The sequence below is a fragment of the Pelophylax lessonae genome (assembly GCF_965119305.1).
Source record: "Pelophylax lessonae genome assembly, chromosome: 2".
Lineage (NCBI taxonomy): Eukaryota > Metazoa > Chordata > Amphibia > Anura > Ranidae > Pelophylax > Pelophylax lessonae.
In genome coordinates, this window is record NC_138769.1 from 273,973,821 (window position 1) to 273,986,326 (window position 12,506).

The following is a 12,506-nucleotide window of genomic DNA, read 5'->3' on the forward strand; positions in this document are numbered from 1 at the left end:
TGGAACGGGTGCGGGTCATTCTGATGTCCCCAGACTGGCCACGTCGGTCTTGGTACGCAGACATTTTGCAGATAATCGTCGAGCCTCCCTGGCGGCTTCCGATGAGAGACTGCTGTCTCAAGGGCCGCTCTTCCATCCTTCTTTAAAGTCTCTGGCTTTGATGGCGTGGCTATTGAAAGCCAAGTCTTGAGAGACAAGGGTCTCTCGAGTGCTGTCATTCCTACCTTTTTTTATTAAAGGCTTGGAAAGCTACCTCTAGAAAAATTTATCATCGCACCTGGAAGGTGTATATTGCCTGTTGAGAGTTGCAGGGGTTTCATCCCCGCTCCTTTTCGGTAGCAAGGGTTTTGGCCCTCCTACAGGAAGGTGTGGATCAGCGTTTGGCGCTGGCCACGATTAAAGGTCAGTTGTCGACCTTGGCCATTCTTTTCCAGCGTCCCTTGGCGACAAATTCCTTGATTCACACCTTTATTCAGGGGGTGTGGCATCTGGCTCCCTCCGAGGAAAGCTCCATTCCCTCCATGGGACCTGAACTTGGTTTTGTCCATTTTGCAACGGCCTCCCTTTGAAAACATCAGAGACATACCTCTGCCTGTGTTGTCCCAGAAAGTTGCTTTTCTGGTGGCTTTTACCGCTGCTCGCAGAGTGTCTGAGATGGCGGCTCTGTCTTGCCGCTCGCCTTATCTGGTTGTTCATAAGGGACAAAGTGGTCTTGAAACCCAATCCCTCTTTTCTGCCCAAGGTGGTATCTGCTTTCCTCCTCAACGAAGATGTTGTCTTGCCTTCGCTTTGTGCGAAACCCAAGCATCCCAAGGAAATTGCCTTACATTCCTTGGATGTGTTTCGGGCGGTCAGGGTTTACCTGTCCGCCACAGAGTCTTTTTTTTTTTTTTTTTTAAAGTCTGACTCCCTGTTTATCCTTACTGAGGTGCCTCAGAAGGGTTCGGCTGCGTCCGCGGCAACAATTTCTAAATGGATCAGATAGATGATTCTTCAGGCCTATTCTGTCGAAGGTCAGGTTCCTCCTTTCCCTGTCAGGGCTCATTCTACTAGAGCTGTCAGTGCCTCTTGGGCGTTTCACCATCAGGCTTCTGTGGCTCAGGTGTGCAAATCGGCGACCTGGTCGTCTGTGCACACTTTCACAAGACTTTACAAACTTGATGTGATGGCATTCCTTTGGCCGCAAGGTTTTAAGTGCGGCGGTTGTTTAAAGAGACGTGTTTTTATTCTGTCTCTTCCTAGGGTGTGTTTTCTTATTCTGGGTTAGCTCCTGTTTGAGTTTTTGTTGCCCTGTTTGCTCAGTTATGTTTTTTTTTTTTTTTTCTGGCCTGGTTGATACGTTGCCTTGGTAGGTTGCGGCGTCCCACCCCTCACACCTGCACTGCTTTTGCACGTCCCACTCGTGAAGGCTGTATGAGGGGCTGCGACTGTCGGAGGATTCAGAAAAGAGTTTTATGGTAAGTTCTTACAAAAACTTTTTTTTTTTTCTTCCATTTAAATAAACGGAAGCAAACTTAATTGGTTGTCAATGGACAAACTGTCTGTCTTTTGCATTGGTTGTTAGGAGCCAGCACCTGCAGTTAACAGCTGATAACTCATGCAATTGCATGTGAGTGACTGTAATTACTGTATTTATCGGCGTATAACATGCACTTTTTCCTCCTAAAAATGCAGGAAAAAGCAGCAGTGTGTGTTATACGCCGATGATAAAAAAAAAAAAGTCCAGGAAGCATTGCCGAGAGCAGAAGGGGCAGGCCGGGCCGAGGAGAAGGAAGGACGAGCTGTCATAAGAGCAGAATGGGGCCGGCCGAGGAGAAGAGAGAACTAGCGAGCGCAGTCATCGGAAGTCCCGCCTATGACAGACGTCACATGTCTCGGCAGAGAAGGCGGGACTTCCGATGACTGCGCTCGCTAGTTCTCTCTTCTCCTCGACCCGGCCCGCCCCCTTCTGCTCTTATGACAGCTCGTCCTTCCTTCTTCCCGGCCCGCCCCTTCTGCTCTCGGCGCTGCTTCCCGCCCTTTTTTAAAACAGATTCGGAGTCGGACAGTTCCAATGGCGCTTGCGAGGCTGCATATATGGACACTGCTGGTAAAGGCTGCATATGTGGACACTGCTGGTAAAGGCTGCATATATGGACACTGCTGGTAAAGGCTGCATTCATGGACACTGCTGGTAAAGGCTGCATTCATGGGCACTGGTGAGATGTCATTTGATTGAAAAAAAAAAAAAAAATGTTCTGAATTTATAGCTGTTTATTTTAAATTTAAGTTTTTTTTCCTGAAATTTCTCTCCAAATATTGAGGTGCGTGTTATACGCCGATTAAATACGGTAGCTGCAGCAGTCAGTAGCCTCCTATTGCTTTTAATGAGGCTGCCTCTCGCAACTAATCACCAGGAACCCCCGCTGAGGTTTTCATATGTAATCACTGTCGCGCCCATTCACAGGTGCGACGGTAACTCTACATGCACGCACTCCAGCGTCCACTGCCAATCATTGTTCTTGACAGGTTTCCTGACAGTGCCAACAGTTGGTCATGTTTGCATGCTGTGTTTTGGCTGCTTGTATTCTACTGCAGGGGTGCTTGTGACTATATGTGCTGAGTAAGGTCACACCAGGTGGTCAGCACATATTTTTGCATTCTCTGCTGCCTCTTTTGTGTTTTTTTTTTTTTTTCCAATTTATTGGTTATGGTTTCTCTAAACCCTTTAAAGGGGAAGTAAACGCAGTAAAATCAAACTTTTACAATGTATTAAAAGGACATGCAATATAAATACATTATACATAAAATATTTACATCATAACCATCTAAAAATACCTTTATTTCAAAGTTAAACTTTTTTCCTTCTTCCTGGTCTCGGCCGCGCCATGTCATCTCCTGTTTTATGCTCCACCTTGCGGCCGTCATTTCCACCCTTACTGCATTCCTTGCATTCCTTTTTAATTGCAATGCAAACTCTGTGTAATACTGGCTCTCACTGTATTGTAAGGCTGCTGTTTTTCACTCACTCCCCCCTCCCCTTGTGTTCCCTCACTTGTTCACTCCCCCTGTGAGATGAGGAAGCAGGAAGCTGGGGAGAAAGGCACAGCTGAACGTGAGACTTGGCTGTGCCGTTTTGAGACATACAGGGAGAGCCAGGCATTCTAATGTTAATGAAACCGCACACATCGTGCCGTTGATTGAAAAACACACTGGGCATGCACCAAAGACGTCATCAAATATTACAGGAAGGATTATAGAAGTAAAATCTTTTACAGGCACCTATTGATTTCTTTCTTTAGGCAGATTATAATGAGCTGAAGTGAAAATGGGGAGTTTACAACCTCTTTAACCACTTGTCGACTGCCGCAAGTACATACACTGCAGCGGTCAGCCCCATGCAGGCAAAGTGACATATCCATACGTCACTAGCTCCCGCCGTTCTGGGTCACGTGCCCCCGCCGCTGCTGATGACCTGATTGTGTTCAGAACTGATCAGTCATCAGGTCCAGGCCAATGATTTTTGGCCTGGACCGGTTGATCGGTCCTGCCCAATCAGATTCCATGCTGAGCCTGTGTAATGTAAACACAGGCTCAGAAAAGACGTGCTCTCCCCTCCAATGATCCTTTTTGGATTCATCGAGAGGAGAGAGCACATCTAATGGAGTACTGCACCAAGCACACCCACACACACATTTAGGCACATTTCACCCCTGATCGCCCCCCCCCCCAGTTAACCCCTACACCCCCTGTCACCACACTATATATAGCATTTTCCTATATACCCGTATAAGTGTGATTTGTGAACAGGTGTAGCGCTTGTGGCCCTCCCTTTTACACTTGAAATACCCGCCACCCCCCATAAAGATTTAACCCCCTGATCCCCCCCCCGTCACATTGCACACTAATACAAACGTAATATACTGTTTTTCTGTATTTTGTATTAGTGCCATTGTGACTTGAGTTGGCGCTAGCGACTTAGTTTCTGTCCCAAGTAGGTTTAGGGTCCCCGCCACCCCCAATAAATATTTAACCTCCTGACCCCCCCCCGTCACACCACACACTGTATACAGTATATAGCATTTTCCTATATTCCCGTAGAAGTGGGACTTGTGACCAGGTTTAGCGCTTGCGGTCGTTGCTTTTATCCTTCGGATACCCGCCTCCCCCTCCCAATAAATATTTAACCCCCTGTTCCCTCTACCCCCTCCTGTCACATCCAGTTAACCCCTTCCCACCCTGTCACATTGCACACTAATACACATGTAATATTCTGTTATACTGTATTTTGTATTGGTGCGATTGTGACTTGAGTTAGTTTCTGTCCCAAAGGAGGTTTAGGGTCCCCGCCACTCCCCCCCCCCCCCCATAAAGATTTAACCCCCTGATCTCCCCCTGATCACCCCCAGTTAACCCCTTCATTGCCATGTCAGTGTCACTTTTTATAGTGAACCCTTTTTTTCTGATCACGATTATTAGTGATACAGGTGACATTAGCTAGTGTTAGCATCAGTCTAAAATAGTGCAGATCCCCAGCGCATAGTTAGAAATAACCCGTTGATTACCACACACACACTCGCACACACGCACATACACATACAGTGCCTTGCGAAAGTATTCGGCCCCCTTGAACTTTTCAACCTTTTGCCACATTTCAGGCTTCAAACAAAGATATAAAACTATTTTTTTTGTGAAGAATCAACAAGTGGGACACAATCTTGAAGTGGAACGAAATTTATTGGGTATTTCAAACTTTTTTAACAAAAAACTGAAAAATTGGGCGTGCAAAATTATTCAGCCCCCTTAAGTTAATACTTTGTAGCGCCACCTTTTGCTGCGATTACAGCTGTAAGTCGCTTGGGGTATGTCTCTTATCAGTTTTGCACATTGAGAGACTGAAATTTTTGCCCATTCCTCCTTGCAAAACAGCTCGAGCTCAGTGAGGTTGGATGGAGAGCGTTTGTGAACAGCAGTTTTCAGTTCTTTCCACAGATTCTCAATTGGATTCAGGTCTGGACTTTGACTTGGCCATTCTAACACCTGGATATGTTTATATGTGAACCATTCCATTGTAGATTTTGCTTTGTTTTGGATCATTGTCTTGTTGAAAGACAAATCTCCGTCCCAGTCTAAGGTCTTTTGCAGACTCCATCAGGTTTTCTTCCAGAATGGTCCTGTATTTGGCTCATCCATCTTCCCATCAATTTTACCATCTTCCCTGTCCCTGCTGAAGAAAAGCCGGCCCAAACCATGATGCTGCCACCACCATGTTTGACAGTGGGGATGGTGTGTTCAGGGTAATGAGCTGTGTTGCTTTTACGTAAACATAACGTTTTGCATTGTTGCCAAAAAGTTTGATTTTTGGTTTTATCTGACCAGAGCACCTAATTCCACATGTTTGGTGTGTCTCCCAGGTGGCTTGTGGCAAACTTTAAACAACACTTTTTATGGCTATCTTTAAGAAATGGCTTTCTTCTTGCCACTCTTCCATAAAGGCCAGATTTGTGCAGTATACGACTGATTGTTGTCCTATGGACAGAGTCTCCCACATCAGCTGTAGATCTCTGCAGTTCATCCAGAGTGATCATGGGCCTCTTGGCTGCATCTCTGATCAGTCTTCTCCTTGTATGAGCTGAAAGTTTAGAGGGACGGCCAGATCTTCGTAGATTTGCAGTGGTCTGATACTCCCATTTCAATATTATCGCTTGCACAGTGCTCCTTGGGATGTTTAAAGCTTGGGAAATCTTTTTGTATCCAAATCTGGCTTTAAACTTCTCCACAATTATATCTCGGACCTGCCTGGTGTGTTCCTTGTTCTTCATGATGCTCTCTGCGCTTTAAACAGACCTCTGAGACTATCAGGGTCCATTCACACTAGCGTGACTTGTCAGGCGACTTGGTCTCCTGACAAGTCGCGGTCGGTCGCCTGCCATTGATTAGCACAGGTCCCGTTCTAATAGGAGCGACACAAGTCTCTCCGACTTAGAAAAAGGGTCCTGTACTACTTTGGGGCGACCTGGAGGCGACTTGCATTGACTTCAATTATATGAAATCCGTGCATGTCGGGGCGAGGTCGCGGTGCACCCCAGCAAGTCGTGTCGCCCCTGTCTGAATGGGCTCTAACAGTGCAGGTGCATTTATATGGAGACTTGATTGCACACAGGTGGATTTTATTTATCATCATTAGTCATTTAGGTCAACATTGGATCATTCAGAGATCCTCACTGAACTTCTGGAGAGTGTTTGCTGCACTGAAAGTAAAGGGGATAAATAATTTTGCACGCCCAATTTTTCAGTTTATTTGTTAAAGTTTGAAATCCAATAAATTTCGTTCCACTTCGTGATTGTGTCCCACTTGTTGGTTTTTTCACAAAAATTACAGTTTTATATCTGTTTGAAGCCTGAAATGTGGCAAAAGGTCAAAGTTCAGGGGGGCCAAATACTTTCGCAAGGCACTGTACATTTCCATTACTAGTATAGTGTTTGAACAGATCAATATCTGATCTGATCAGAACTATACTAGTGGCCCCATAGTTTAGGGTTCCAAAAATGGTGTTTGCATGATCAGCACTGATTCCTGCCAGCACCTGCGTTTAACCCCTCCGCCCACCCCACCCAGGCAAGTGTAGTAATCAATGGATTACTGTCACTTACAAAAAACACAATACACAAAACCGCTGTGTTAGCAGAGTCAGGCCTGATCCCTGCTAGCATTAGCAGTTTTTTTTTTTTTTTTTGGTAGCACTTGAAATAGACCTTGACAACCAGGTGCTTTTATTACCTGTGAGTCACACTACTGTACCGGTAAATTTAGTTACCAAAATGTCCAAACGTTGGTACAGTAGTGCAGAGGCTTACATTATACTGACCATGTCAGATGAGAGCGATGAGGAAGCCTCACTGGCAGAATCGAGGTCAGTATACGAACCTGATGACAGCAGCGGCTCCCTGACAGATAGCTCCAACGACAGATGGGTCCCTGTTAGACCCAGGTGTACCCGACCCCATTCTGGTGTTGTTGAGATGCAGGAATTGCATGGTGCTCGTATGGAGCAGAGTGCCGGTACTAGTGCCGCTCATCCTTCTGGTGGCCTGGCAAGCGCCGGCGGCCTAGTACACCCTGGACCTAGTACAACCAGCACTGCAGTATCACTTGGTGACGTGGCGAGTCCCATAAGTGCAGTTGAAGCTGGTGTGGTGGCTAGCACGAGTAGTGGCCTGCAGCCACCGCATATTCGAAGACCGGCCTGTAGAGCCCATAGTGCCCTCCCTGATGCGCTGGCATATCCCAGTTGGCAACCCACTGATTCTACAGCGCCAGTACTTTCCCCATTCACCGCCCAACCTGGAATCCACGTGGAGACAGCTAGTTTTACGCCCCTGATTTTTTTTGAGCTGTTCACGGAAGATCTTTACGGATCTATTGTGGATCAAACAAATTCATATGCACAACAATTTATCGCCGCCAACCCAAATTCGCCCCTTGCCAGACAATTCGGCTGGAAACCTATAACGGTTCTTGATTTTAAAATCTTTCTGCCCCTTTCGCTGAACTTGGGCATAACCAAAAAGAGTGCATTGCGGCTATATTAGTCCACTAGCCCAATTCACCATATGCGCGTGTACTCTGCCTCCATGTCCAGGGCGAGATACGAGCAAGTTCTGCGATTTTTGCATTTCAACGACAATGAATTCTGTCGTCCTCGGGGCGACCCTGCATATGATCGGCTCCACAAAATTTGCCCTCTCATAGACCACTTCAATCAGCGGTTTGCAGCCTTGTTTACGCCCGAACAAGTTGTCTGCGTTGACGAGTCCCTGATTAAGTTTACTGGCTGCCCTGCTATGAAACAGTACCTCTCCAGCAAGCGTGCCAGATACAGGGTTAAGCTGTGCAAGCTCTGTGACAGGGCCACAGGCTATACAGTTAGTTTCCGGGTCTATGAGGGAAAAGATAGCATCGTGGAGCCCCCCCAACATAGGGAGCAGCGGCAAGATAGTTTGGGACTTGGTGGTCACCCTTCTACGGAAAGGGGTACCATTTGTACGTGGACAACTTTTACACAAGCGTGCCACTATTTAGTCCTCTTCTTGAATTACAAATTGGTGCATGTGGCACCGTGCGACCTAATTGCCGGGGCTTCCCCCAACGGCGTCATCGCGTCACATCCGCCTAAGTGGAACGCACATCCGCCCTGTGGAACGCACGGCGTCCCGGAAGTGCGCTACTATTGCTATTTTTTCATGCCACTACCCTCTATTCGTTTGTGAGTACCTAATTTTTAATCTTTAATAAAGTTTTTTAAAAAACGGTACTACTCTATGTGAGCCTTCTTCCCCCATATATCGGTACACCTTTGGACCCTAATACCAAGGAGCCGGGTTTACAAGATTCGGGCAGATAATTGGACCACCCAACCACTTTGATGGTCAGTGGAGGAGACCCAGATTATAGATTCAAGGCCTGACACCCCTGCAGGGGTATATAGCTCTGGTGAGTGCGGTCCAAGGGGTGCGGGGAGCACTGAATGGTCACCATATACCTGAGCACCTTCAATATTTATTATCAGAGCACCTGCACTCAAGTCACCTTTTGCCCTGTTTTTTAGGAAAAGTCTTTTTAACATTGTGGGACTATCCGCCTTTCTTTTTTTTTTTCTTTTTTTTTTCTGTCCCCCCAAATGTGTCAAAAATGTCAGTTAGTGGTCCGATCTGTCCACCGCATTGTCACAGTCCCACTAAAAATCGCAGATCATCGCCATTACTAGTAAAAAAAAAAGAAAATGACGTAAATCTTTCCCGTAGTTAGTAGACGCAATAACTTTTGCGCAAACCAATCAAAATACGCTTATTGGGATTTTTGTTTTACCAAAAATATGTAGCAGAAGACAAATTGGCCTAAAAATGTTAAAAAATTTAGATTTTTACTTTTTTTTTTCAAGAATGTTATATAGCAGAAAGTGAAAAATATTGTTTTTTGTTTGTCAGAATTGTCGCTCTTTTTTGTTTATAGCGCAAAAAATACAACACAGGTGATCAAATACCACCAAAAGAAAGCTCTATTTGTGGGGAAAAAAGGACATCAATTTTATTTCAATTGTCCATTAAAGTAACGCTGTGCCGAATCGCAAAATATGGCCTGGTCATTAAGGGGGAAAATCTTACGATCCAGAAGTGGTTAAAAAAAAATCTGCCACCTAAAAAACATCACATTGTCCCCTATGTGATGAAAGTGAAGTAAAACAAAAATTACAAATATTAAAAAAATTGGTTACACCCAAGCACATAAAATCCCCCCCCCCCCCCCCGAAGAAATTTTGAGGCCCTCCACCTCCATAGATATGCTCATAGAAACGTAAGTGCATGCGTCGGGGGCACCTACGCGTGAAAATGTTAATTGCGATACACATGTTGCCATGCACATGGGAGTGAAAGCATTAATTCTAGCACCAGACCTCCTCCATAACACTAAACTGATACATGTAGGGGGCTTTTTAAGCATTGTGGTCGATAATTGGGTGCGCTAAAACAACAGTGATAAAGACCCAAATCAATGGGATGACAAAATCAATAAACATCAATTATAAATCATGAATAGAAAATAAATCTTCATAAACTAGTGACACTCGTGTGGTTCATAGTGGTATATCAACATAAACGAAAAGTTCATAAGTGTCCATAAATGAAGTGATGAATGAAACTGAAAATTGAAAACAACGTGCTTCCAAATCCAAAGTGTAAATCCACCTCCAAGTGAAATTCCTCCTTACCAGACGGAAGAAGTAAGATGCCAAAACATAACAAATGTGCTGAAAACAAAATGGAAATCCCACAGTGCACCAAATCGCCTTGTGAAAACACCTGAATTGGTCTCTTACCAGTTAGCAATCAAAAAACGCTTGTGAATTGCTCCCAGAGAACTCTATCTTCTCCTCCTCCTTCACATTCAAAAGAGTGTCTCCAATATGCCAAGCTGCCGGTCACTCTGTGTGATCTGATATGGAGAAGATCCCATGCTGTCCCTATGGTGGCCGTGTGTTCAGGATGGAGAAGCTGTTCAGCCTGCTGGAACCGTAAGCATTGCCTATAGAAAATATAGGGGACTGAAGTTTGTTGCCATTTCACAGGCACACACAAATTTAAGGTTTGGCAAATTTGGTATCCATTTACTCAGAGCAACCTCTTTTATATTTTACCAAAATGTGGGTAATTTATTGCATATGTTCACCCTAATGTTCACGTTAGTTGTTTTTTTTTTTTTTTTTTTACTTAAATTTTGTGTTTCCTATACCTTTAAGGTAATATCGGGTGACATAAATTTGAACTACCACTATTTTATTCTCTAGGGAGTCTGCTTTCAGAAAATATATAATGTTTGGGGGTTTTACATAATTTTCAAGGCTAAAATGATTTTTGAACGTGTGCAAAAACTGCAAAAAAGGGGTCAGGCAGCAAAAAGGTTAAAATGAACCCCAACTGGAGGAATGTCAGTCCTCAAAACACACTTCACACTTGGTAAGCTCAAAGGTCTTGCAGTTGTGCTGTGTAAACAGTCTATGGAGATGAATAATAGCCGGACAGAGGAAGAAAACAACAACAAGGACATTCTTTCTTCACCAGATGGAATCCCTGAGACTTTCAGTAGACCCAAATGCAACACAAAGTAGCCAGCTGAAATTAAATGGTTCTGTTAAATGCATCCCATAAACAGCAGAAAGTCAGTGTTGAAGGCCTACAGCAGCTTAGAAAGTTACTTTCTTACTGAACAGAGACTTCTCCCTGGCTGGTGTCCCAACCACAGACCTGCCTGCAAAGCTGTCATCAATGAGAGGAGATGAAACATGGAAAGGAGGCATTGATCATGGGAGAGGAAGTTTGGATAAGGTGAGCATAGCTGGAGCCCCAAAGCCTGGCATATGGTGTATCAACAGTCAGAAGAACCTGGAATGGACTCTCCCACTGAGGCTTAAGAGGCTTGGCAAGATGCCATTGGATGCCATCCCAGTCTCTGGTACTGAGGCACCGTTGGTCATGTATTAGCTGAGGCAAGGAAGAAAACACTTGGGAACATGGCTCAGTTAGTGAATGATGAAAATGCATTACATGTTCAGTCAAAGCTCCATTAAAAAAAAAAAAGATGAGAATCATGAGGAAAACAGTTCAGTCACTGATACTTATCTGAAAAAATAAAAATGTATAATATTTACAGGCCTTCTAGGTGTGTGTCTGATGGACATAAGCACTACATTTAGTGTATCCAATCATTACATTCCAGTTTGCTCACAGATTTTAGTTTATTTCTTTTCTAAAGTCACATTTTATCTTTTCACGTCTTCCCTAGCTTGTGGGATGACATTGGGGCTGTGAAACTAATGGGACACCCGCAAATCCTTTATTATTCCTCCTTCTTCCAGAGTTTCCTCTCTGCAGCTGAAGCTTATGAATCCTCTGGTGATACTTAGCACAGCATTTACTGCATAATCTTTGTCACATTTAAAGCATTAAAATGGCTTCCTTCCAGTGTGAACCCTCTGGTGTACGATAAGGTTTGACTTCACTGTAAAAGCTTTGCCACATTCAGAACACTGATATGGCTTCTCTCCAGTGTGAATCATCTGGTGTCTGACAAGATTTAACTTCAATGTAAAAGTTTTATCACATTCAGAACACGGATATGGCTTCTCTCCAGTGTGAATCCTCTGGTGTCTGATAAAATCTGACTTCTGTATAAAAGCTTTGCCACATTCAGAACACTGATATGGCTTCTCTCCAGTGTGAATCCTCTGGTGTATGATAAGCTCTGTCTTCTGTATAAAAGCTTTGCCACATTCAGAACACGGATATCGCTTCTCTCCAGTGTGAATCCTCTGGTGACTGATAAAATTTGACTTTTGTGTAAAAGCTTTGCCACATTCAGAACACTGATATGGCTTCTCTCCAGTGTGAACCCTCTTGTGTCTGACAAGATGTGACTTCAGTGTAAATGATTTGCTGCATTCAGAACACTGATATGGCTTCTCTCCAGTGTGAACCCTCTGGTGTATGATAAGCTCTGACTTCTGTGTAAAAGCTTTGCCACATTCAGAACATTGATATGATTTCTCTCCAGTGTGAATCCTCTTGTGTCTGACAAGATTTGACTTCAATGTAAAAGTTTTATCACATTCAGAACATGGATATGGCTTCTCTCCAGTGTGAACCTTCTGGTGTGTTATACCTTTTGCCTCCATTGTAAAACCTTTATCACATTCCAAACAAGAAAAATCTTCTGAAATGACTTCTCATATATACATGGGTTGGACTTTACAGTAAAGACATTGTCACTTCCAGAGCACGTCTCGTTTGTTGTCCTCTGAGGTTGGATCAATGTTGAAGAGCATTCAAAACATTCATGACATTTAGAACACGGATAGGTCTTGTGTCCTGTGTGAATCTTCCAGTGAACTGCAATAAAGACTTTCAGTCACTTATAACATCCATATGGCTTGCTTCTCATGTAACTTTGTTGTATTGTTGTAACAAGACAA

General features: G+C 44.2%; 2 protein-coding genes across 3 annotated transcripts in view; one reads left to right on the forward strand and one right to left on the reverse strand.

Annotated features, from left to right (window-relative positions):
- STRIP1 (striatin interacting protein 1) overlaps positions 1 to 12,506 on the forward strand; it is a 652,163-nt gene that overhangs the window by 74,811 nt on the left and 564,846 nt on the right. The gene's annotated exons all lie outside the window — the stretch shown is intronic.
- On the reverse strand, positions 11,481 to 12,209 carry LOC309546241 (uncharacterized protein; the record flags this gene model as incomplete). The annotated part of the gene is made up of 1 exon (XM_082245812.1): positions 11,481 to 12,209. The coding sequence occupies one exon, from the start codon at positions 12,207 to 12,209 to the stop codon at positions 11,481 to 11,483; it is 729 nt and encodes a 242-aa protein (XP_082101938.1).